We start from the raw sequence: 27,847 nt of genomic DNA on the forward strand, positions 1-27,847 counted from the left end.
ATAAGTGGGTTTTTCTTGAAGAAGTGTTCCTATTAATTTGGTCAATCAATAAATGGGTAATGATGTTCATATAATGTGCCCCAACATAGTTGGCCAACATCGAGGGTTTAAAATTTAATTGAAGGGGTAAATGATGTATACTTGGAAAAATTAGAGAATAGTTACTAAGAACTGTGAACAGTGAGGTCCAAACAAGTATTATGGAGGATCAAAGTAGAGAAAGATTGGTGTGATCTTGAATCATCCAGCAGGGAGGATTTCACAGAGGGGCACTGGAGTGAGACCAATAATATAATCCCTGGAATGGAGTTAGGGCCTTATAGGTCCAGGGAAATCACATGAGCTGTAAACAGTATTTTCAAACAAACGAAATGCCATCCCTCTGTCTCCTTCCTCTTCCATAACAATGCTATAAAGGCTCCTACTGTTACTTAGTTGTTTTTTTTATCCATGAGGGAACTGTGATGTGTGTGTGTGTGAATGTCATTAATAGCGCTCTTTTCCTCTACCTGACTGTGGAATCAGCTGAGAGACAGATATAGGATTCAGGTTAAAATAGTGAATAAATTCAGATTAAAATAACTGAAGATTAAAATAGCAGCTTTATTAGTGGTGAAAAGCTAAATGGGAAGATATGGCTTTGATATGTGACCAAATATCTTCCAATCTGATATACATTTCACCCCTAAATTGGGTAGACTTACTCATCTAGACATGGGTCCACTGGAGACACCAGGCCTCCCTAAGCAGGCCCAGGCCCCTTACCATTTAGCAGAGACAGACCAGACACGAGGCCTCTGCAGGCAGGCAGATCCAAACAGGTGAAGGCTATGCACAGGACTAGAGTGTGTAGGGTGCAGAATTCAAAGAGGTCTGCATTCTCAGGCTCATGACCATGTCTGTCTCATGACCCTGAGTGTGAGCGCCTTCTTAAATTTTGTGCCCCAGATGCCTCCCTGGCCTCATACCATCCTGGCCCTAGCCAGCATGTCCATTTCTTTTTCCTGAACTCACTCATCAGGTAAATCCCTCCTCTTGCCCTAGGGAGAGTGATTGTGGAGGAAAAGAGAGGCCAGGGGGGTTACTCTAGTGGAGGTATCCGCACATGGAAGAAGGCTAGGGGAAAGGAGTTTCCCTTAAAAGAGATCATAGAGGGACTTCCCCGGTGGTCCAGTTGTTAAGGCTCCATGATTACCCTGCAGGGGGCACGGGTTCGATTCCCGGTTGGGGAACTAAGATATCACAGGCTGCGCGGCATGGCCAAAAAAAAAGAAAGGGAGATCATAGAAGTAAAGCTTTTTGCCAAGGCCATACAACCAGTGGTAGCTAGAACCCAGGATTCTTGTTCCTCTTCATAAAAACAAAAAGATGATATGATGCAGCTTTGAGAATTAAACCCATTCACTAGAGCACTCAATTAACCAGGTCTTCTATTATTACTATTATTATTACTGTTATTATCATTTTGCTTTCATGACTCTTTTAGGTGACTTAAGCAAATTATATATTAAATTATATGTAAACTCATATAACATGTAGTAGGTTGAATGGTGGCCCCCCCAGAGATATGTCCATATTCTCTAACATATGAATGTGACTTTATTTGAAAAAAAGGTCTTTGCAGATGTAATTATATTAAGGATCTGGATATGAAATCATCCTTGATTATCTGCGTAGGCTCTAAATCCAAGGGTCCTTGTAAGAGCCACACAAAGGGGAGACACACAGAGAATAGGAGAAAGCCATGTGAAAGTGGAGGCAGAATTAAGTCAACGCAGCCACAAGCCAAGGAACACATGGAGCCACCAGAAGCGGGAAGGGGCAAGGAAGGGTTCTCCCCTAGAGGCCTAGGAGGGAGTGCAGCCTTGCCAACACCTTGGTTTTGGACTTCTGGCCTCCAGAACTGTGAGAGAATAAATTTGTGTTGTTTTAAGCCACGAAATGTGTAGTAATTTATTACAGTCACCCTAGAAAACTAACACATAGGGCAGAGATATGTTTTTAAAGCCCTGTATTAGTTATCATTATCCCAAAACTTAGTGGCTTAAAACAATACCTCACACAGTTTCTGTGGATCAGGAATTTGGAAACGGCTTGGCTGGGTGATTCTGGCTCAGGGTCTCTCCTGGGGTTGCAATCAAGATGTTGGTCAGGGCTTCTGAAGACTTGGCTGTGGTGCCAGAGGATCTGCTTCCAAGATGGCCCACTCACAAGGCTGGCAAGTTCATGCAGGCTGGTGGCGGGAGGCCTGTGTTCTTTGCCACGTGCACCTCTCCGTTAGACTGAGTGTTCTCATTACATGGTGATGGACTTCTGACAGAGTGAGTGAGCCAAGAGAGAGCAAAGTGAAGGCTGCAATAGTTTTTATGATCAATCCTGAGAAGACACACGCCATCATTTCCTCAATGTTCCCACGTAGGCCATTCCTGTTCATTGTGAGAGGGGACCATACAGGGACATGAATACCATGAGGTGAGGATCACTGAAGTCCATCATGGAGGCTGGCTACCACAGGTCCCAAATTTTTCAGGGTATTTAGGGAACCAGAATATTTCCTATATAGCCACTTGAACCATCTATATTTGAAGCCATAATGATAAAGTATACAAAATACTCTTTGGAGTGATGACTTGAGTTACTACAAGTTATTTAAATATTCAGTTCAGTTCACTTTCCTACTTTAGGTTGAACCATATGAAATTTGTGATTTTTTGTGGGTAAATAATTATCCAATATCAGCAATTTCATGTTTTCAACCCACTACTTATAAAGGTAGGACTATGAACTAAGATACCTTAGATCGATTTTTTAAGCAGTTATACATATAAAAACACTTTTCTTTCAAACAATTATTTAACCATCAGTTTAAATGAACTAGAATACACTATTCTTCAAACACTCTGGTTATTTGAAATGTTACTATAGAATTGATGTCCCCATAAAGTTTTCGGTCCATGAGCCAAAGGGTCTGTGAGGGCATTGTATCAGAGGGACTTCATAAAAAGTAATTTAACATCTCTGGGACCAATTTTCCTCATCCATAAATGAAAGAATTTGACTAGATGACATCTAGGCTGACTTTCTGTTAAGAAATGTTCAATAAGTCTTTGTATGCTATGCTTGAGCCACTACCAGTTCCTTTCTCAAACTCACAGTAAGACAAATTGCATATTTAATAGGGTTGTAGGAAAGTCTTTAACTAAATGTTTATTCATTAATATGTAATATTAATAGTTAAACTCAAGATCCCTAATTTTTTTCAGAAGTCCAGAGAGTCCTCCCTCCTCCTTTGTTCTCTAGAAAGCATAGACTGCCCTTCAGTAAATCAATTTTCTTAATTTGACTTGCTATATTTGACAACATTTTTTGGGTTCACATATTTTCTCTTGTGCCAAGTGCTGCATTTTTCATTTCCCACAGAATCAGGACAAACTGTACATCCCCTGCTGTGTCCAGGGCAGATCTGGCTAAATGTCAACTATGTTAATTGGTATAGAGAAAACAGCAGCCCTATTTTTATCTGATTAAAAATCCCCACAAACATTCTCCGCTAAAGTAAAGCTATGTCAGTACAAAGTGATTTAGTTACAATGTCAAGTTTGGCAGATGTATCCCTCCTGTCTTCATTTTACTGTAGCAGGCAGAATGCTGCTGTTTCCTGAAAGCTTTCAGTATCTAAAATTTTAATCCTACTTTTGGAGGCTCAGAACTTGGTACTCAAAACTTTTGGTGGCCTGCCAATTGGAATAAAATATCTTCTCTTTACAGTGATACTTTTAAACAAAAAATTTATAGGACAATCTATAGATCGTAATTTAAAAGGCAGTTTAAAATATTTTATTGTACTTTTTAAAAGTCTCCACGTTAAAAGTTGCCCCAGGATGAGAAGATTATGTAATATAATTGCTTCAGTTAATTGGAGTGTGGGAGGTGTGGGTGTAAAAGAATAAAAGGTAATGAACTTTGATAAATTTATATGAGCTACAACAAAGTACCAGAGAAAATTTAATTTTATTGGAGGGTGGCTATATCTTCAGTGCTCCTTTAAAATTGTATGCTGCCTCTTTAATGTTGGAATTCCCTAGGACTTCATCTCACTCCTGGGAGCTCACTCCTAGGTAGACTTCATACACTCTGTGATTTCACCAACTGCACAACTTGTACACTCATATCGTTTGGGCCTGTATCTCCAGCTTACTGAAAGCCACATTACTATCCCTTGGTATATTTTGGATGTCTCATGAGCACTTCAAAATCCCCTCCTCTGGTTTCTGGTCCCAAATATAAGGAGCTTAGAAGTCAGCACACTCTCACAACAACAGGTAAAAAGCTGAACAAACTGAAAAATGAACTCTTCATACATTTGTCAGAGAAGTGAGGTCACAGAGCAAACTGCCCCTAAAATTGGAGAGACACACAGGTGAACACAGTGAATCACAATTTGCAGGAGCAGAAACCCACAAGCAGAAACCTCCACGGGAACCAGTACCAGTGTAGGGAAACCTAAACTATAATTGACAAATTGCTGGTGGCTCAACACACCTTTCTCAATGGTGAAAAACTGAAACCATTTCCTCTAAGATCAGGAACAAGACAAGGTTGCACACTCTGACCACTATTATTCAATGTTGTTTTGGAAGTTTTAGCCACAGCAATCAGAGAGGAAAAAGAAATAAAAGGAATCCAAATCAGAAAAGAAGAAGTAAAGCTGTCACTGTTTGCAGATGACATGATACTACACATAGAGAATCCTAAATATGCTACCAGAAAACTACTAAATATAATCAATGAATTTGGTAGAGTAGCAGGATACACAATTAATGCACAGAAATCTCTTGCATTCCTATACACTAATGATGAAAAACCTGAAAGGGAAATTAAGGAAACACTCCCATTTACCATTGCAACAAAAAGAATAAAATACCTAGGAATAAACCTACCTAAGGAGACAAAAGACCTGTATGGAGAAAACTATAAGACACTGATGAAAGAAATTAAAGATGACACAAACAGACACAAACAGCTATACCATGTTCTTGGATTGGAAGAATCAACATTGTGAAAATGACTCTACTACCCAAAGCAATCTACAGATTCAATGCAATCCCTATCAAACTACCAATGGCATATTTCACAGAACTAGAACAAAAAATTTCACAATTTGTATGGAAACACAAAAGACTCCAAAGAGCCAAAGCAATCTTGAGAAAGAAAAATGGAGCTGGAGGAATCAGGCTCCCTGACTTCAGACTATACTACAAACCTACAGTAATCAAGACAGTATGATACTGGCACAAAAACAGAAATATAGATCATTGGAACAGGATAGAAAGCCCAGAGATAAATCCACGCACCTATGGTCACCTTATTTTTGATAAAGGAGGCAAGAATATATAATGGAGAAAAGACAGCCTCTTCAATAAGTGGTGCTGGGAAAACTGGACAGCTACATGTAAAAGAATGAAATTACAACACTCCCTAACACCATACACAAAAATAAACTTGAAATGGATTAGAGACCTAAATGTAAGGCCAGAAACTATCAAACTCTTAGAGGAAAACATAGGCAGAACACTCTATGACATACATCACAGCAAGATCCTTTTTGACCCACCTCCTAGAGAAATGGAAATAAAAACAAAAATAAACAAATGGAACTTAATGAAACTTAAAAGCTTTTGCACAGCAAAGGAAACATAAAGAAGATGAAAAGACAACCCTCAGAATGGGAGAAAATATTTGCAATGAAGCAACTGACAAAGGATTAATCTCCAAAATTTACAAGCAGCTCATGCAGCTCAATATCAAAAAAACAAACAACCCAATCCAAAAATGGGTCGAAGACCTAAATAGACATTTCTCCAAAGAAGGTATAGAGATTGCCAATAAACACATGCAAGGATGTTCAACATCACTAATCATTAGAGAAATGCAAATCAAAACCACAATGAGGGGCTTCCCTGGTGGCGCAGTGGTTGAGAGTCCGCCTGCCGATGCAGGGGACACGGGTTCGTGCCCCGGTCCGGGAAGATCCCACATGCCGCGGAGCGGCTGGTCCCGTGAGACATGGCCGCTGAGCCTGCGCGTCCGGAGCCTGTGCTCTGCAACGGGAGAAGCCACAGCAGTGAGAGGCCCGCGTACCAAAAAAAAAAAAAAAAACTATCTAATGAAGGAAGACAAGAAAAGGAATTAAAAGATATACAGACTGGGAAGGAAGAAATAAAAATATTTTTGTTTGCAGATGACACAATTGTCTATATAGAAAATCTGAAAGAATCAACAAGAGCAAAAACCTTCTGGATCTAATAAGTGATTATAGTAAGTCTGTAGAATACAAGGCCAATAAACAAAAGTCAGCTACTTTCCTACATTCCAGCAACAGAGAAGCAGAATTTGATATTGAAAACACATTATCATTTACATTAGCACTCAGAAAAGTGAAATACTTAGGTACAGATCTAACAAAATATGTATAATGTTGATATGAGGAAAACCACAAAACTCTAGTGAAAGATATTTTTTTAAAAACCTGAATAAATAGATAGTTCATATTCATAAATAGGAAGACTCAGTATTGTCAAGATTTCAGTTTTTCCTAACTTGATCTATAGATTCCTTTCAATCCCAATCCAAATCCCAGCAACTTATTTTGTGGACAATGACAAACTGATTCTAAAGTTTATATGGAGAAGTAAAAAACCCAGAAAGTCAACTCAATATAGAAGGAGAAGAACAAAGATGGAGAACTGACACTACCCAACTTCAAGACTTACTATAACACTACAGTCATCAAGACAGTGTGGTATTGGCTAAAGAATAGTCAGATAGGTCAATGGAACAGAATGGTGAGCCCAGAAATACAGCCACATAAACATAGTTAACTGATCTTTGACAAAGGCACAAAAGCAATACAATGGAGCAAAAATAGTCTTCTGTATAAATGGTATTGGAATACATCCACATGCAAAAACAAAAAGACCTAGACACAGACCTTACACCTGCCACAAAAATTAACTCAAAATGAATCATAGCCCTGAATGTAAAATGCAAAACTATAAAACTCATAGGAGATAACATAGGAGGAAACCTAGATAACCTTGGGTATGGCAATGACTTTTTAGATACAACACCAAAGGCATCATCGACGAGAGAAAAAAAATTGATAAGCTGGAATTAATTAAGTAAAAAACTTATGCTCTGCAAAAGACAATGTCAAGAGAAAGAAGTCAAGCCACAGGTTGGGAGAAAATATTTGCAAAAGACACATCTGATTAAAGGACTTATTCAAAGTATACAAAAAACTTTAAAAACTGAACGATAAGAAATCAAACAATCCACTTAAAAAATGGGCAAAACACCAGAACAGGTACATCATCAAAGAAGATACACAGATAGCAAGTAAGCATATGAAAAGATGTTAAACATCATATGTCATTAGGGAATTACAAGTTAAAACAACAAAGAGATACCTCTATACACCTATTATAATGGCCATAATTCGGAACAATGAAAACACTAAATGCTGGTGAGGATGTAGAGTAACAGGAACTCTCATTCATTGCTGGTGGGAATGGTACAGCCACTTTGGAAGACAATTTGGCAGTTTCTTACAAAACTAACCATACTAATACCATACAATCCAGCAATCATGCTCCTTGGTATTTACCCAAATGAATTGAAAATTTATGTCTATACAAAATACAAAAACCAGTATACAGATGTTTATAGAGCTTTATTTATAATTACCAAAACTTGGAAACAACCAAGATGTCCTTCAGTAGGTGAATGAAAAAGTAACTTGTGGTACATCTAGACCATGGGATATTACTCAGCACCAAAAAAGCAGAGCTATCAAGCCATGAAAAGACATAGAGGAACCTTAAATGCATACCACTAAGTGAAAGAAGCAACTCTGAAAAGGCTACATACCGTATGATGCCGACTATATGGCATTCTGGAAAAGGCAAAACTACAGTAAAAAGATCAGTGGTTGACAGAGGTTGGGGGTGGGGAGGAAGGGATAAAAAGGGAGAGCACAAAAATGTTTAGGGCAGAAACTTCTCTTTATGATACTACAGTGGTAGATACTTGTTATTATACAGTTGTCCAAACCTATAGAATGTACACCGCCAAGAGTGAACACTAAAGTAGACTTCAGACTTGGGATAATAATGATGTGTCAGTATAGGCTCATTGGTTGTAACAGATGTACCGCTGTGGACGTCAATAGTGGGGGAGTTTGTGCATGTGTGGGGACAGAGGTGTACGGGGACTGTCTGTACTCTCTACTCCGTTTTGCTGTGAACCTAAAACTGCTCTTAAAATATCAATTTTATTAGTTAAAAAATAAATTATATCCAAATTGAATGCATCATTCTCTCCCTGCCATCTTCCCAACTTCCTCTCCCTCTAGGTTCCTCCTTTTCAGTAACTGGAATCATGATGTATCCAGATGAACCCCATCAGAAACCTAGGAATCAACCTTTACTTTGTGTTCTCCCTTGCATATTTCATACAATCTCTTTATCAAGTTCTATGCATTTCCCCTCATATCTCTAGAATCTATCTCCTTCTTCCCCTCTCTAATGCCACTGCTACAATGCCCTCTACCCACCAACCAGTTTTCCCTTGATCTACCCTTGCGCTAATTGTTATGAACAAGTACAACTATTTTTATAAGCTTTTTGTTTTCTAATCTATCAGACTTCTGTAAATCAGGCCCAGTGCAGACCATAAAATGCAAAGCTTAGCTGTTCAGAACTTTCTTGATAACTTTTCTCATACCAAGGCTTCAATTAAATTAAAAACCAAAGCATTACACAGGTAGAGAATGAGAAAAGAGATGGAATAATGGTTTATGGCTTTGGGACATCTTTTACTGTATTAATCGAACTAAGAAAATGAAAGGGACACAAAGGTCAGTTAGACCTCCATCCAATTCCTGTGATTAGAATATTTCAATGCATTCCCTTTGCCTTCAGGACAATATCCAGATTCCTAAACACAGCAAGGTTCTTCATGACCTGCCTACTATCTTCATTCCAGCTTCATCTGCCCCTATTCTGCATTCACCCACTTGTTCAGGCCAAAATTTAGAAGTCATCCTTGTATAATCTCTTTCCCTTGAGTCACTGTCCTCAGAGTCTCTCTCCACCATTTGAGCCACCAGCAAATTCTGTTGATTCTACATTAAAAATATACCTAAATCTATCTACTGTTCATTCCATGCCTTCCACTCTAATCCAAGTCACTGTCACTGACTGCTCTTCTTGTCTAAAGCAATTCCTTCCTACTTTCCCTGCTTCTACCTTGCTCTAAATTCCGTTCTCCACACAGCAAGAATGTACATAAAAATATATATATATATATATATATTTTTTTTTTGAGATCCATCTGATGACTTCTCATCTCACTTAGAATAAAATCCAAATTCCTGCCAAAGTTCTCTGCATTAGTTTCCTATTGCTACTGTAACAAAATTACCACAAACTCAGTGACTTGCATAATAGAAATTTATTCTGTTGTCTTATTTTAGATCTGTAACCTCCAGAATTCACTTCAAGGTGACAATAGGGCTGGTTCCTTATAGAGGCTCGAGAGACAACCCATTCCTTGTTTCTTGCAGCTTCTAGAGGTGACTGGCATTCCTTGGCTTGTGGTCACATCACTCCAATTTCTGTTTCTCCTGTCACATAGCCTTCTTCTCCCTCTGACCTCCTCTTTCCCTCTATAAGGACCCTTTACATCAGGCCCACCCAGATAATAATCTCTCCATCCTCAATCTTATCTGCTACATCCTTTTTACCATGTAAGATAACAAATTCACAGGTTCTGGGAATTAGGACATGGACACCTCTGTGGGGCATATGATTTAGTCTGCCACATTCCATACAAAGATCATGAGAAAAATATTTCATCATAAAAACATGTATTTGTTAAAGTTGTTAATAAGGGGAAGCATCACAGTAATAGAGTCTCAATAACGTCTCAAAAGGGGGTGGTAAGGGAAAGATATTTATAGGATTAACCATAGGCTGCCTTTGAGGTGGATATTAGTAGCCTAGGCAGGAATTGGTTAGAATTTGTAAAGTAATTGAATTACCAGAACCTATGAATCTATGCAGAGTTACAGTTAAATCAGTTTATTTGTGGTCTTATATTGTCACAAATGGGCCTAAATAAGCTGGTGTTAAAACAATAAGAGCTTAAATAGTTTTTATTACATATCATGGAATGGTACAGGGGATCATTTCAGTTTTTGCTTCATTTCATTTTGCAAATCATTAGTTTTTGCTTCATTTCTCAGTCCCCATTCTTTTGGTCAATCTGCAGCGTAAGTCGAAAGAAAGACGATTATTTTCCTGGGGAGGTGATCAATCCAGATCTGCACTGCTATTTAGTAAGTTGCAATTACGTATTGAATTTTTCGTGGTAGTCATATTGACCTCTATAAGTATCAGGCTTTCTTGTTCTTTTGGTTGGATGATCATTTGTAAATCATCTAGTGTTAGCAGTGGCTGTGCAGCAGCATTTAAGACTCTGAAGATCATATATCTGGTAACTGCTATGCAGACAGACACTAAGACAAAAATTATTAGAGTTTGAAAGGCATTTGAAAGCCATATTCTTAGATTTTGAAAACTGAACAATGAAAGCATGTGACAATCTATTTAGACTTTCCTTATGTAATCAAGTTTCTTTTGCCCTTTAATTTGGGTAGGGTTTAATCAACCTTACTAGTGTATGAGGAATACAGGTCTTGGGGATACCATGAGTAAAGGACACAGATAGCCATTAGCTATCTTGGACCTTAATCCTGAAGTGGGGGAAGAAAATAGCTGAGAAGATAAAGATGCAAACCCAAGGGGATACAGGTACAAAGAAGAACATGGCAACAAATGGGGTCTTGTTCCAGCTGTCTTGGTTGGAAACAGCCTACTTCATGCAGTCTTTAGTTGTTCCAAGGACTTAGGGCTGTCTCTTCTCATGGGACATCTACCTCTAGATGTTACCTAGATTCCTCAACATGCCTTATAAAGCCCTTCATAATCTGGTCATATCTCTGGGATCATTTCCTGAATCTTTTTCTCTTCACTCTCTCTTTGGTGGCCACACTGTCCTTACTGTTCCACAAACAAGTTAACCTTGTTCCTGTCTGAGAGACATTGTACTCATTGTTCCCTTTATGCAAAATGATCTCCCCAATATTTGCACCGCTGACTCCCACAATCCACTCAGGTCACATGTCACCTTCTTAGAAAGGCTTTCCCTTGTCATCATCCAATTTAAAGTCCTCTTGATTCTTTTACCTTGCTTAATTTTTCTTCATAGCACTCTTCTCTCCCTGCATCTGTTTCATATTTATTTGTTATATGCCCCACTTGAATATACACACCATTCAAGAAGGCAGAAAACTTTTCTATTTTGTTCACTGATGTGTTTTCAGGACCTAGAACACTATTCAGCATACGTAGGTGCTCAATAACTACTCGCTGATTGACTGAATAAATAAAAACGTCACATACACTATGTTTCAGCCGTATATAACAATTTGCAGTCCCCAAATGGCTCCTTCTTTTGCAGATGTGGTTTTCCTCTGCCTGCAATAACTTCTCTTTGATTCCTTCACAATTCCTAATCATCCTTCAAGAGTCTGTTTATGTGTCACTGTCCCTGATAAACCTTCCTTGATCCCATCAGGAAGAACTAGGTGTCATCTCTCTTTGTTCTAATAGTACTCTAGGCATACGTCTATCATATTACTTAATACAGTTGACCCTTGAACCAGGCAAGAGTTAGCCCCCATCTCCCATCCCACTGTCAAGTCGAAAATCCATGCATAGCTTTGCAGTCCTACCTCTGCATCTGCAGATTCAACCACCAGGGATCATGTAGCACTATAGTATGTATTTATTGAAAAAAATCTACATATAAGTGGACCTGTGCAGTTGAAATCCATGTTGTTCAAGGGTTAATTGTACATTGCATTAACATTTTGTCTAATCTATGTCTGTATCCTGAGACTCTAGTAGAGGGCTTTGCCCATAGTAAATTCTGAGCAAATGTTTGTTGAATGGTTTTATTCATTGAGTGACAACTGTGTGTCAAGCACTGTACTAGTTTTTATGCACATTATTTTATTTTTTTAATTTTTATTGGGGTATAGCTGATTTACAATGTTGTTTTAGTTTCAGATGTACAGCACAGTGAATCAGTTATACATATACATATATCCACTCTTTTGTAGATTCTTTTCCCATTGTAGGCCATTACAGAGTGTTGAGTAGAGTTCCCTGTGCTATACAGTAGGTCCTTATTAGTTATCTATTTTATATATAGTATTATGTGTCAATCCCAATCTTCCAATCTATCCCTCCCCCACTCCTTACCCCCAGTAACCATAAGTTTATTTTCTACATCTGTAACTCTATTTCCATTTTGTAGATAAGTTCATTTGTACATAAATACAATGGAATATTACTCAGCCATAATAAAGGATGAAATAATGCCATTAGCGACAACACGTATGGACCTAGAGATTGTCATACTGAGTGAAGTAAGACAAAGACAAATATCACATGATATCGCTTATACGTGGAATCTAAATAAAGGCTACAAATGTACATTATCTTAATCCTGACAAGAAATCTATAAGATATATGCTACTACCCCTGTTTTACATACGACGAAACTGAATAACTTGCCCAGAGTTTCGAACCTAAGTGTGTCTGACTCCAAACTGGTATTTCTCCCATTGCCTCAAATGAATTAATAAATCTCCTTAATTTTAGTGATACTTACTGGTCAAAATTTAATATCCTAATTTTACCATTAACATTGAAACTCTGATCTTTTAGTTCAGTGTTGCATGCTCGAATACATTTTTACTTGATTCAGCCTCTTTATATTACAGAGAAGAATGGACCCCAGGTACCTTAACAGCACAGGTATCCTACTTTTATTCTGCTTCATAATTAGAGAGTTTTTGATGATGATTCAGGGTCAAGGTTTGGTTAGTCTTTCCTTTTAAGAGAAGGATTATATTTAAGAGCTAGTCCACATGTCATCTTTCAAGAGGTATAAAAGGCCCAAATACATTGAAAGTCATATTGAAATTATAGAATTAATATACCTGGAAGAAAGGAAAATGTGGCAGGAATGAGTTGAAGATAGTAAGATAGTCTCACATATGGGAGAGAACCTGGTGGTTACCCTGATTTCTGTCTTTTCTGCATGCTAGGTGAAGCAGTGTGTATTAAAATTTTAATAAAGTTTTTAGAAGTACATAAAATAGTATCACAAGGATCTCAAGCAGTGAGAGCCCAAGCTCTAAAGTCAGACAGACCTGAGATCTAATCCTTGCTCCCCTACCTAATAGCTGAGCAAATTTAAGCAAGTTACTTAACTTTTCTTAAGCCTCAATTTCTTCATCAGTAAAATGGAGAGAAAAGAAGGGCATTAGGTAGGGTAGCTAATTACTACTATAACACACAGCATTAAAATTTTAGAGGCATAATTTAATAAAACAAGTAAAATCCAATACAGGTGTTCCTAGTCATGCAGTTCTCTGGGGCAGGATTCCTTCAAGGACTAATTTGGCGCCCCATGCTTCTTCTATTTTGCAGTTTTGACTTCCTCTAGATTCTTTGAAATCTTCATTCAGCTGGTAGGTAGGGAAAGAAAGAGAATATGGCGCATGTGTAGGAGGTTTTAGAGGTTTTGTGGGCCAAAACTTAAACAGCTTTCATTGTTTCTGTCCACAGTCTATTGTGTATTGACTCCAAGTAATCACAGGAGAGGCTGGGAAACATAGTATGTGTGCTCAGGAGAAAAGGAAACAGACTTTGGGGAATTCAGAGGTGTCTCTGCCACTTCAGGTCATGAGGTGGTCTTAGGGTTTAACTGAGATAATGCATATAACGTGCTTAGCATAGGGTAAGTAATCAACACAGTTGCATGTAATTATTATTATCACAAGGGTGTATGCTGCGAGTCTGAATAAGGAAGTGAAGTCCTTGCTTGGAGGTTCTAGCAAGAGAGCTCAGGTACATTCAAAGAAAAGTCCTTACCTTTGTGTAAGGTTATATAAGATTATGATCTTTAACTGATTTGGCAGCATCAGGAAACATAAACATTGAAAGGTGAGGGATGAAGGGGTTGCCAAGTTGTTCATGTCAGCTTAGCTAACAGAATGTCAAAAGATTATAATTTAGATAACCTTAATGTCTAAGAAGAGTGGGTGTAGGGAACTGGTAGACTCTTTGGATTTGGGAATGGGCTTAACTGAAATAATAAAGGGTAAAAATTCTGATCAATCCCCTCTTCCATATTCTTTTTCTCCCTCATTTTCTTAAAGTTACAGACATCATAAAGATTCTTCAGGTGCAGCATATTTTCTTCTCCCCACTTATTTTTCTCCTCTGTTGCCATTTAAAATAGTGTAAGAACTCTGAGAACAGAGACCATGTTTGCATCACACATTATTACATCAGCACCTAGCAATGCCTAGCACAGGGTATGCAGGCAAGAAATATTTGTTGAATGAATTTAATATATATGGTAGTTGCTTCAAGTCTTGTCTAAAGAATCTAGATAAAGTAATGGAAAGACAATGAGTTTTTAAATCTTGCTTCTATCACTTGAGTATTTGTGGGATTCTGGGACTTCTAAGAATTTTTTTTTTAAGCAATAGAGAAAATTATATAAGCATTTAATCTCTAAGACTTTTTTCTTCCCTTTATTAAGTGGCACAATACTTTTTAGAGTTATAGTAATGAGAACTAAATGAAAAAATTCATGTAGTGTTCCTAGCACATAGAAAGCATTCAAAAGACGGTTGTTCCCTCCCCGTACCTCGCACCTCTCTACAATATACTTTTTAATTTAGGGGACCCTAACAATTAATTGACACTAATTGTTTACATATTTAGAAACTTCTAAAATACACCCTTGAAAAAAAGTACAGTGATATTTCTAACAGAAGCTAGTTTATTTATAAGGTGAACATGTCTACAGTTATTTGAATAATGGTGGTTTGTAAGAATCTCTTTGGTAAAAGTAATGGTGAAATACCTTCCTAGAATGACATTCATAGTAGTGCAAAAAATACACGTTGCCTTCTGTGTGTTTAGGAATAACTTTTACATTTTCCCTAAAGATGAAATATTTAGCTACTGATTTAGCTCCTGTTTACCTCAGCAGGGGTCTACCAATGCAGAGGCTCAGGCCACTCGGTAACTTATTAAGTGGAACCCACAGAAGAATAGTAAGGAGGTCTTAAGAATTGGGTAACTCCACGGCCCAATGGACACAGGGCAGCAAACTGGGCACCAAACTGCAGATGGATTGCAGATGCACTGAAGGAAGTCATTACAGTTTTGAGAAATTTGGGGCTGGCTTGACACAGATGAAGCCTGCTGGTTTAAGCACTTTATGTTCTTGGCAAAAGCATGGTGTTGCAAATTTTCACCAGCCATAGTGAAAAAAAAAGGGGGGGAAAGGGAATGGGAGGAGACCACAAAATTCATGATGATACATAAAATGTTAACCATTAGCTTTGCATCTTTTGAGAGTCACCAGATTGAAGCACAGTATTTTGGACTTGGCTAGCAGATGGTGTACACAGACTTTCTGAGTATGTTAGCATTTCATTTGAAACTAGCAAGATTACATAGGACTATCATGGTAATTTAACATTCATGGAGATTTTAAAATTTATCCTTAAACTTGTGTTGAAAGTGGGGCATTTTAACATTTTAAAAGACTTTGTGAAATAGATCTGGATCTCATAGAATAGATTCACAGGATATAATAATTCCTCTAAAATGCCCACAGGACAGTTTCAAGTGTCTTCTTTCCCTGAAAATCTGGCTTACGCAAGAGAAAAAGAGGCCAAAGAGAACAAAGACTAAACCAGGGGAGATGGCAGGTAGTGATGTCTGGATTCTCTGAATGGGACTTCTCCACTTACTACCTTCTCACTTCCTTCTATGGTCTGGACCTTTAATCACCACAGCAGTCAGCCTTGTAGGGTCAGCTAATCTCTGTTGACATCATCGTACTACTTCCCTTTTCAAATTCCAGTGAAGCTATGTGTTTCCTGTCCTATTTGACACCCTAGAGAAAAAAATACTGGCCCATTAGTATCCAAATTTAGACTGGCAGCAATGTGTCAAGTTTTCAGGGAAGAGATAAACAAAAACAGGTGACATTTCCAAGCCTCTCAAGAAAAGGGGAAAAAACCCCCAACCCTTCTGGGGTAAGTAAGCAGGGAGAGCTTCAATACCCACTGTAGGGAGAGGTCTGCTGACAGCCTCCGAGAATGGGTCGACGGAAGCCTTTTCCTTTTCATTAAAGCCAGGAGGATGGTTTTGGGGGCCTCCCTAAACACATTCTTGATTCTGCTAGGAAAGCCCAAGCAGCTCTGACACCCCCTTGCTCAGGGGTAGCTGTGAAGGTAGCTGCACCTCCTCTGTGGGGAGCCGTTGGTTTCAATCACAGACGCTAGGACACCCTTGTGCGGGGAGAAGGGAGAAGCCATACGTCCCTCGCCCCGCCTCCCACCTCCCCCCCCCCGTGACCCCAGCGAGCCCAGCCTCGGGCGACCTGTTAGCAGGGAGCGTCACGTGACGCGGCGGGCAGCGCACTGCCCCCGCGGGGGAGCCTCCTGTTGCGCCCGCCGGGCGGGTTCCATCACGTAACGCGCGGGCGCCGCCCCGCTCTTCCCTCGCCGAGCGAGGGAGGGCCTGCGTCGAAGAGGAAAGAGAAGGGAAAAGGGGCGGGAGACGGAGAAGGAGGGGCGGTGCCCGAGTCACGTGACCCGGGGCAGCCCGGAAAGCTCCGAGGAGGAGCCTGGCGCCGCCATTTTCCTGCAGCTGCCTGTCCCTTTTGCCCTGCCCGGCTTCAGCTGACCAGGGAGGGGGTGGGCTGAGCTGAGGCGGGGGCAGGGGAGTGCCCGATATCGTGCCTGACCCCGCGGGTGACAAGAGCCGGTTCTTTCCGGGCTGGGTGGCAGCGCGCGGCCCTGAGCCCCGCCCCAGGCCGGCAGGCGGAGAAGGAGCCGGTGGGGGTAGGGGGGGTGGGGGTCCTCCGGCGCTTGGGGGTCCCAGTCCCCGCCGGCTGCCGAGCGGGAGGGGTGGCGGAGGAGCCGCAGAGATGTCCGGCCAGAGCTTGACGGACCGAATCACCGCCGCCCAACACAGTGTCACCGGCTCCGCCGTGTCCAAGACAGTATGCAAGGCCACGACCCACGAGATCATGGGGCCCAAGAAAAAGCACCTGGACTGTGAGTGAAGCCGACCGCTGCCCCCGCGACCCGCGTCCTTCTCCCTATCTCTCTTCTTCCCCGCTTCAGCTGCCTCTTCCCTCCCTGCGTCTTCTCTGGCGCGGCGGGTCCTGTGCTCATCCGAGCTGTGTTCTTTCTGCTTCCATCACACCTGCCTTCACGGCTTCCGTTCCCTGTCTAAAAATCCCTGACAAGCCACTCCCCTCCAGGTTCCTAGGGGACCCTGGCTTCTCTGCCCGGTGCTCCGCGATACACATTACAGCCGGCCAACTTGCCTCTCCACCTAGCCCCTCACCTCCCGGCCTCCTCTGTCTGCTGCAGCCTTCTACTCTTTCTTCCCATCTGTCCCGTGCTGCCTAGCCGCCCTCTCCTGAGCGTCTCCCCGCTTGCTCCCGGCCTCACCGCCCTATTGTTTCCCCACTAGCCTTCTTCGGGTTTCCGTAAACGCCTGGTTCCGTGGGCCCGGATCCCTGTTTCTCCGCAACCCTGAGGGCCGCCTCCCTTGAAGTGATTCTCACTTCCTTTGCTCCACTGGCCTCTTCTGTCCCTTCCTTTCCCGGTTTTCTCGTCCACCTTCCCCCCCCCCACCCCGCCCTTTGGGTTACCTTTCTTTGCCTCTGTATCTTCACTTAAGTTCCTTCGTCTCATTGTAAATATCATACTCAATATCCGACTTTTTTCCTCTGACTACTTTCTTCGTGGGCGTGAAAGTAAAGGGATTCTGTTGGTGTGGGGAAAGCTTTGTGGAACGCCGGGAGTTTTAATCACCTCTGGTGGGGTTTAATCATTGTATTTTCATGCTTTTGACTGGGATAATTTGTGAATGTCAGTCACCCCCCCCCCCTTTTCTTTTTTCTAATGGGGATATGGAAAAGGGTTTGCTGATTTTGGTATCAGTTCCTAGAGCTGTTAAGCCTGGCGGTTTGAATTCTGAAGCTTGAGTGAAGCGTAGACTATTGGAATTCAAAATAGATTAATAATCAAATCTACAAATAACATACATCCTTTAAAAAACTGGTAAAAAGATATTTGGTGATGCTTGAGTTTGGACTCCATTTTAATTTATGTTGGTTATCTTTTGAGGAACTAGTTTTTCTTACACGCATGATATTACACCATTCACTAACTTAGCTACAATTACTAGAGCTAACTCCTCCCAACTTTTTCCAAACCTGGAAGCCACCTGTAATATCCTCCTTTTTTATTCCACTCCTTTACCTCAAGGTACAAAGATCAGTGGATTACTCAAGCTTTGACTCAATGGAGCTTTGACCTGAAACTTTTCAGGGAAACATAGTGAAAAAGGCATTGTAATAGATAAGTTCCTTTTTTAAATGGCTACTGGACACATATGCCTGACTGACTTCATCCTACGTGAAAGTTACTTTGCTTTACTGTATGAAGCAAGAGTGAGCATGTCCTGAAAGGGAATTCACTGACGGGAGTCCTGTTTTGAGTTCTTGTTTGGACTTTGGCCGTAAGGTTTGCGCTTTTTAAAAAAATGTACAAAATGTGAATTCTTCCAAGATACTTTGCTCATGAAGTACTGTTAGAACAAGTTACTGCTACAGACAAACCCATTATTCACTGTGACTTATTCCTTCCTTGTGGAAAAGTTTAAAAAGGCATCATTATTGCTTGGTTCTTCTTTTGACGTGCGGTTCATGGAGGCTGCTTGTTAACTATCAATCCTTGACTGTTTTAAAGAATTCAGAATATATTTAAATGGTGACATATTTATAAATGGAAAATTGTTTTAAATACATTATGAAGCTGTTAAGTACCTCTTTTGATTGTCTGATATTTGGAGTAGACATTTCTACTGTTTACTTCTCTTCAAATGACTACTTGGCTTGCTCTACCCAATCTATGGTTTGCCCTAACACTGTTAATTCTTTTGTTAGGTTGGTTTTGTTGTTTGTTTGTTTTTGGCGTTGAAGAAACTACTTGTGACTTTGTGAACTGTTATCCTCATCTCTCCCTTCAAAATGATAAATTATAACACGAATAGATACCACTTTTAAAAGTCTTTTTAAAGGTTCTTGTCTTATTTCAAATGTTGCAGTTCTAACACATTGTGGAAAAGGTCAGAAAATAGGCTAGGTAAATTTAGGAGAGTGAGACTTGCTTGTGGTTTTATGAATGTTAGCCTTTTCTCTTGTAATGGAAGCTGCTGCAGATAAGAACTGGGATTAAGTTTGGTATATGGATAATCTCACATTTGTAGTCTTTTTCTCTACCACTGCTGTGTTTATAAATTCCCACTTTAGAACCTGAATATTCCTGGTAATGTTTGATTTTTTAAAAAAATCTGTATGAATAAGGAGCCACTTACTCTATGAGGTTTTTAAAATACTATTTTTAAAATACAATTTTTTAAAAATACTATTTTCTTTATATTGTTGTTTAAAACACCCTTATAACCAGTTCCACTAATGGAATAAATTTAAGTCTGACCAATGAGTGGTTTTTGTAAACACCTTCTTCCCCCACACACTTTAACATACTTTGAGGAAATTGAAAAGGCTTTCACAAACAGTTCTGGGTTTTGACATCATGGACTTTTAAGTCTTTAATGTAGATACAATTTTTCCTCTTTTAGGAATTTTTCTTTCTAGTGAAGGCTTAGTTCTCTTGTGCCTTTTAATATACTGAGAAACTGTTGCCTAATTAGTTGACCCTAATGAAAATGATTTTATTTTTTAAATATTAGTATTTAACAAAAATATGCTTAAGACTGCTTTTTCCTATAAGCCTTTAGAGTGTGGAGGTGGTTTCTGTGTACTTCGCCAAAATCTGTCTATATTAGGAAATGATGATTGTAATCCATGAATTATGGCTTAATTCATACTACATTGTATACTTGTTTAAGAAAGAGCTTTTGCTTTGCTTATAGGGGTCAGTAGATAATAATGTTAAGTAGTGTCCCTAATATGAAAAGAATTGTCAAACCTGAAGCATATTTTTAAAACTAAACATGGTTTGCATTTAATTTCAGGCCTCTAATGGCCATAATCAAGATAGAAGAATAGCAGCCTTGTATTTGAAGGACTTCAGTTTGCCAGGCACTTATTAACCATTATCTAATTTAATCCTTTCTCATAGCTATGGGAGAGGCAAGTCATATGCATAGAAGATCATCTGTAACTAAATTTAAAGAGGTATAGAATACTTAAAACATTATTGGTTGAAGTACAGACAGAACAGAGGTTTTGTTTGTTTGTTTGTTTTTTGTTTTTTTGTGTTTTTTTTTTGCGGTACGCAGGCCTCTCACTGTTGCGGCCTCTCCCATTGCAGAGCACAGGCTCCGGACGCACAGGCTCAGCGGCCATGGCTCACGGGCCCAGCTGCTCCGCGGCATGTGGGATCCTCCCAGACCGGGGCTCGAACCTGCGTCGGCAGGCGGACTCTGAACCACTGTGCCACCAGGGAAGCCCAGAGAAGAGTTTTAAAATTTATAAATTCTTGACGTAAAAACATTCTTACCTGATTTCACAACCTTTACTCTTGTTTTTTTGACAAGAACACTTTTTTCTATACTTGTTTACTTTCCTTGGACATTTATGTTGGGGCATGTTTCACTGAGATGAAATATTATGTTAATGGCTCTAATGTTTTCACTTTTATATCCATATTTTTTACAGTTAATTTCAAGGGACACTTCATTCCAGCCACCATCTGCTTTACATTCTGTATAACAAAATCAAGATCATGTTCTTATTAAGTATCCGTTATAAGCATACCTCTAAAGTAGATACAGTGTGGGTATTTGTGTGTTGTGTAATGGCTCTAGACTCTGCCTAATTTTAATTGTGGAAATTTATTTTTTTTTAAGTAAGAATTTGTGAATGTTTTGAATATGTAGAGGGTGGAATTTGTATTTGGGTAAGTGGTTTGTATAACCATTGAAAATACATATAAAATATTGACATGCACCCAAAATAATTATCTTTCTAAGCAAATTATTGATTTTTAATGTCTTAGTTAATGATATCCAATGGGTCCTTAGTTTGCGTATTGTCAAGAATATATCTGGTAACTGGGATCTGATTTGAAAGAAGGTACCTGTGAGGAAGATAGTAAGTAGAAGATCTGCCCCTAGATGGCGCTTGTTTAGAAATAAGGTAACTGGGGCTTTCCAAATGGACAATTATTTCATAGTTATGTTTGAGCTTACTGTTCTTTCCCATAAGAATTAATCGTATGATTTATATTTTCATTTTCATTATTTGACCTATTCTGTCCCTTACTACTTTAATAGTTCTGAAATACAAAAAAAATGGTAATTGAGTCATCAAAGTGGTAATAGCAAGATTTGACTACTTATGTCAATTGTAGGAGATGTATAGTAGAACTCCACAAATATAAGTTTTTCCTCCTTGACATATTTAGTTATGTTTCTGAATAGTATGTATTTTAAAAGAGCAACCTGAAGAGAATTTTACCTGTAGCCATTTCGGTAGCTGCCTTATTTGTAACTAGCAAATTAATTCTAAAATTTCTTTGTAAAGTAATTAGGCTTCACTGGTGGACTTGTTACTTTAAGAAATACTGTTTAGACTTTATTCATCTATTTTTTATCCTTGTAGCAGTGCTTTTTTTGTTTATATATTTTATATGTCTGAATAATTTTTAAAGATGTCTTAGAATTTAATTTCAGTGGAAAAGAAGTGAAGCATCATTATGAAGTGACATGCTTTTTTCCCTCTCATTTGAGTTGTAAAGCACTTGTATGATATTTAATTAGATGTTTTATTTTTTTAACTTTTTTAAGCTCTTCCACTTTACTTTTTAAATTTAAAAAATATTTATTTATTATTTATTTTTGTCTGTGTTGGGTCTTCATTGCTGTGTGCGGGCTTTTCTCTAGTTGCAGTGAGTGGAGGCTGCTCTTCATTGCGGTGTGTGGGCTTCTCGTTGTGCTGGCTTGTCTTGTTGAGGAGCATGGGCTCTAGGCATGCGGGATTCAGAAGTTGCAGCACCTGGGCTCAGTAGTTGTGGCTTGCGGGCTCTAGAGCACAGGCTCAGTAGTTGTGGCACATGGGCCCAGCTACTCTGCGGCACGTGGGATCTTCCCGGACCAGGGCTCGAACCCGTGTTCCCTGCATTGGCAGGTGGATTCTTAACCACTGCACCACCAGGGAAGTCCCTATTTTTTTTTTTTTTTGGCCGTGCCGCACAGCTTGAGGGATCTTAGTTTCCTGATCAGGGATTGAACCCGTGCCTCCTTTAGTGGAAGCGTGGAGTCCTAACCATTGGACCGCCAGGGAATTACCTAGATTTTTTTTTTTAATTTATTTATTTTTATTTTTGGCTGTGTTGGGTCTTCATTTCTGTGCAAGGGCTTTCTCTAGTTGTGGCAAGCGGGGGCTACTCTTCATTGCGGTGCGCGGGCCTCTCACTGTTGTGGCCTCTCTTGTTGCAGAGCACAGGCTCCAGACGCGCAGGCTCAGAACTTGTGGCTCACGGGCCCAGTTGCTCCGCGGCATGTGGGATCCTCCCAGACCAGGGCTCGAACCCGTGTCCCCTGTTAGCAGGCAGACTTTCAACCACTGCGCCACCAGGGAAGCCCCCCCCAGATGTTTTAAAAATACATTGTTTAATTTATTTTAACTAATCAGAATTGGTTTAATTTAAATAATGTGAAAGTTCACCGATTTGTTTAAAATAATTGATTTTAATTAGTCATCAGAATTGCTTTAATTTGAATAAAATACTTTATTTTGACTCTGATTATCATTTAGAATATTTAATGTGAAAGTTCACCCTAATACATAGAAAGTCTTTTCTGTTTTCTTCAGTTTCAAAGTGCTTAGTTCCGTGATTTTGCCCTTAAAGTCAAAGAAGCAAGTAAAATAAACTTAAAGACTTCTTGGCAAGAGGTTAGCGCCCTACCAAGAAGAAGTAGGGTTAGATTTTCAAAGTAAAGGCTTAATATTTGCTTTTCCTGTTCTTTTGGTGGCTGAAGTGGCATTTCCGTTACTTTGTGTTCTGTCTCAGTATGTTCCCAGTTAAATGGCTTTATATATTTCTCTAGAGAATTGAAATTTTTGGATCTGATCTTTCAGAATTTTGTGTATTCACTGTGTATATGGTTCTTTTCATGGAGAATTGTTTGTAGGCAGTTACAATTTACTAATGATATTCCTTTAAAAGGGAATTTTAATGAACTTAAACCTTTGTATTAAAAATTATGTTCAGAATTGTAATTTGCCGGGTTATCAGAATATTAAGGATTTCTCAAGTTACATTAGAATATAGTGGCAATACTCACAGCTAGACATGTTTTTTGTGTTTATGCCTAGGTTGTGTTTATATTTATTTAACAAATGTTTATGCTTACTTTGTGCTGGGCACTCACATTACTGAACACTTTGCATTTATAAACTTGTTTATTCCTTTCAACAACTTTGTGAGAGATTTTATTATTATTATTTTTAAAGTTATTTATTTATTTTTGGCTGCGTTGGATCTTCGTTGCTGCGCGCACTTTCTCTAGTTGCAGCGAGTGGGGGCTACACTCTCTTGCAGTACGTGGGCTTCTCATTGCAGTGGCTTCTCTTGTTGCAGAGCATGGGCTCTAGGTGTGCGGGCTGCGGCTCACGAGCTCTAGAGCACAGGCTCGGTAGTAGTTGCTCCGCAGCATGTGGAATCTTCCTGGACCAGGACTCGAACCTGTGTCCCCTACATTGGCAGGCGGATTCTTAACCACTGTGCCACCAGCGAAGTCCAAGAGATTTTATTATTATCACCATTTTACTGAAGAGGAAACTAAGGCACTGAGTTTAGTAATTTGCCCAAGGTCACATTGCCAGGAAGAAGAGAACTGGGATTTGAACCCAGGTAGTCTAGCATCAGGTCTGGCTTTCACTTTAGTGTAACTTTTTATGTAATGATTTTCTATTCTAGAGAATGAATAGACCATGTTTATCTATTCATGGCTGTTTCTTAAAGTGTGGTCCAGGGATTCCTGGGAGTCCCCAAGACCCCTTCAGCGTATTTGTGAAATCGAAATTATATTCATATGCTGAGACATTATTTTCCTTTTCCATTTTCATTCTTCCACTATTGTACAGTGGAGTTTTCCAGAGGCTATGTGGTACTGCAACAAATTGAATGTAGTAGCAGATATGAAAATCTAACTGTTTTCTATTAAGCCAGATAGTAAAGAGTTTTGGAAAAAAATGTGAAACAATGCCGCTGTTCTAAATTTTGGTTTTGGAAAATACAGTTATTTTTTATGAATAATGCTAACATATGATGAACTTTATTATTTTAAAATGAATTAATATTTAAAAATTTCTCAGTTTTAATTTCTAACACAGTAAATACCAATAGAGAAAAACCACATAAGCAAAAGCTCTTTGGGGTCTTCAATTTTTAAGATTGTAAAGGTTCTGAGACTAAAAAATGCAACTCTAAGGAATGGTGTTTAGAAGAGGGGAGAAAAGAATACTTAGAGAGAAACTAGATGTAAGTGGTCCTTTAAATTCTCAGAGTAATTTTGATTTGATTTGATGGGTAACAGTGGTCCAATCATTGTAGGACTGAGCAAGAGATGTGACGTGATCTTTCGATTATGTCATGCGGTTGAGTAGATTGGAAAGAATGTGCTGTGTGACTTGGAAAGGAGACTTCTGGGGGGCAAAAAGAGTCTCTAACAGTAATAATGTAAGTTTTCCTAAAAGGCCTTGATAGAGTCCATCATTAATTGAGACTCTTTTTTTTTTTTTTTTGCAGTACGCGGGCCTCTCACCATGTGTCCTCTCCCGTTGCGGAGCACAGGCTCCGGACACACAGGCTCAGCGGCCATGGCTCACGGGCACGGCCGCTCCGCGGCACGTGGGATCTTCCCGGACCGGGGCATGAAATTGAGACTCTTGATCTATTTTTCCTCACTTGTTTTGTTTTAAATATATCTAAGCTATTTCTTTTCAGTCAAGCAGGTTAGGTACCAGTTGAACCAAAATAAATTCTTGACCCTCAAACTATTAGCCAGCCTTTGCAAATCCCATTCCTTGGACACAAAATATCTTCACCTCTCTGTCAGTACAGATGCATCCTTCCTTTTAAACCTTCTTTAAACTAACTTGCTTTTGTTAACATTCACCTTTAAAGTAACCACTTTCCTAAAGACGTTACTGAATAACTCCCCCTGGTTCTGTCAGTCCAACATTATTATCACCATTTAAAGTTTACATATATATATATTTTTTTTATTAAACTGTACTCAGTATTATGCTTTTATGTATATATTGGGTTCATGTGTGTTTTCTCTGTGAATAGGAACTGTTCTTTTTTGTACTGTTCTATGTCTCTTCTCAAAGTAACTAATCAGTGGCCCTTTGGGTGCCCAGTAAGTACTGAATGATTACACATAATCTCCCGTCACAGCTCAGGCTATTCCATGAACAATGTATGGTGGACACACCGTAGAGATCTATTCCAGTAGATATTTTAATAATGTTTTTGTGGGCATTATCTTAGTTGCAGTGAATGGTAATCACCCGATTACAAAATTATATATGAAGTCATTCAGTAGCATTGATAAAAAAGATTATAACAAATTGCTATGGCACCTATGAGGCATTGAGGTTTAGTTTTGTTTAGGTATTATGTGGTTTTTCCAAAGTATTGTTATAGCAAAGAAAAAAAGTTTCTTGGTTACAGCTACTCAGTTTGAAAACTATATTCAAATGCATGGTTTTTGAGGATATGGTCTTAAAAGTAGAAATTAATTTTAAGAATTAAACAGGGTACCAGAATTAGATTTGAAATGTTTATCAGAGCTGCTTCCTTGTACAGCTCTAGGAGGTGCTGATCACATTATAATCTATGTGCAGGGTGCCTCCAGTATATAACTGTGTGGCAGCCTCACTTTAGGATAAAGTACACTTAATAGATAATGTCAAAATGCAAAAGAAAAGAAATGACTTTTAGAATTAAGCCTTGTGAGGTATGAAGCAAAGGTTGGAGTAGTAGTAGTGATGGCCTAAAGTACACGTAGTAGGTAACGTCAAGATGCAAAAGAAAACAAATGACCGTTTTAGAACGAAGCCTTGTAGGGTAAGCAAAGGTTGGAGTGCTAAGTAGTGATGGCCATGATAGTAAGACCACTAAATCCAGATCATCAGTTCATTCCAGGGGCTGGTAGGAGTTGCTGCAAGTCTTCTCTGAATGCTTGGAATTCCAGCAGTGATTTCTGAAACGGTGCTGGTACTTATAGTCATAAACTTAGTACTTGAAAGCTTGCTAGGGGCCCTGATTTTACTCAAGGGACATTTCTTTCAAGTAGTGGTTGAGGAAGCTAGATATGCTTTGCAAACTTCTTCCCTCACTAAAGATTGCAGGTATACTTTACAAGTGACTTCATAGGGTATACTCAGTTGCTGTATTTTAATGTACATGTTTCTGCTGATTATAGATCTCCTCATGTGATTTATAAGCTCTGAGAACAAGGGTCATGGTGTGTGTGTGTGTATGTATGTTAAAATTTTTATGTGCTGGTAATAGAGTTAGTTATCCTGTGGAAGCTTGAGAAATACAAATGTAACATTTTAAATACATCTAATATGCAAAAATCTTATCGTAATTCAAGTATATACCAAAAAGTAAATAGGGTGGTATTCACACCAGAGAGGATTTGCAGACCTTTTTGGTGTATTAGAAACAGTTGTTTGCAGAAATTTATTATCATGCATGGTATTGACTGATTTGAGATATTGTCATTTAATCCAAAGCTAATGTGAAAAGGGGGATTGTGAGGCAAAGTGATTTTTTTCATGCAATTTTTAAATTGAGATGTAGTTCACATAACAAAATATATTCACAGTGTTGTGTGCAACCATCTCCAGTATCTAATAACAGAACGTTTCCCCCCACCCCCAAAAGAAACCACCTATCTGTTAGCAATCACTCCCCCCATCTCTCCACCCTCATTCCCTGGCAACCAGTAATCTACTTTCTGTCTATGGATTTTCCTATTCTGGACATTTCATATGAGTAGAATCATACAATACATGGCCTTTCATGTCTGCCTTCTTTCACTTAGCATAATGTTTTCAAGGTTTATTTATGTTGTAGCATGTAACAACACTTCATTCTTTTTATAACCTAATAATATTCCCTTGTATGGATATACCACATTTTGCTCATTCATCCATTGATGGACACTTGGGTTGTTTATCCCTTTAAATCCAGGAAGAATAGTATTGCTATGAACATCTGTATAGAAGTGTTTGTGTTAACATGTGTTTTCAGTTCTCTTGGGTATGTACAAAGGAGAAGAATTTCTGGGTCATATGGTGGTTATATGTTAACTTTTTGAGGAATTACTAGACTGTTTTCCACAGCAGCTGCACCATTTTACATTCCCAACAACAATGTATAAAGGTTTCAGTTTCTCCGTATTTTTGCTAACACTTGTTATTTTCAGGGTATTTAAAAATTTTTTTTCATCGTAGTCATCCTAGTTAAATATATATATATATAGTATATATCATGATTTTGGTTTGCATTTCCCTAATGACTAATGATGTTAAACATCTTGTTAATGATGTTGAG

At 39.0% G+C, this 27,847-nt stretch overlaps 1 protein-coding gene across 10 annotated transcripts in view; it reads left to right on the forward strand.

The window, feature by feature from the left end:
* The first annotated feature begins 16,942 nt into the window (after nt 1-16,942).
* PICALM (phosphatidylinositol binding clathrin assembly protein) overlaps nt 16,943-27,847 on the forward strand; it is a 107,688-nt gene continuing 96,783 nt past the window's right edge. For 3 of the 10 annotated variants that reach the window (XM_060018150.1, XM_060018153.1, XM_060018149.1), the window contains exon 1: nt 16,949-17,284. In XM_060018150.1, the coding sequence (XP_059874133.1) occupies nt 17,155-17,284 (130 nt within the window). In that variant the 5' untranslated portion in view covers nt 16,949-17,154. Of the gene's footprint in view, nt 17,285-27,847 lie in introns of all 10 variants that reach the window. The other 7 variants (XM_060018144.1, XM_060018147.1, XM_060018154.1 and 4 more) reach the window with 6 other exon arrangements.

The sequence above is a fragment of the Delphinus delphis genome, chromosome 8 (assembly GCF_949987515.2).
Source record: "Delphinus delphis chromosome 8, mDelDel1.2, whole genome shotgun sequence".
Taxonomy (NCBI): Eukaryota; Metazoa; Chordata; class Mammalia; order Artiodactyla; family Delphinidae; genus Delphinus; species Delphinus delphis.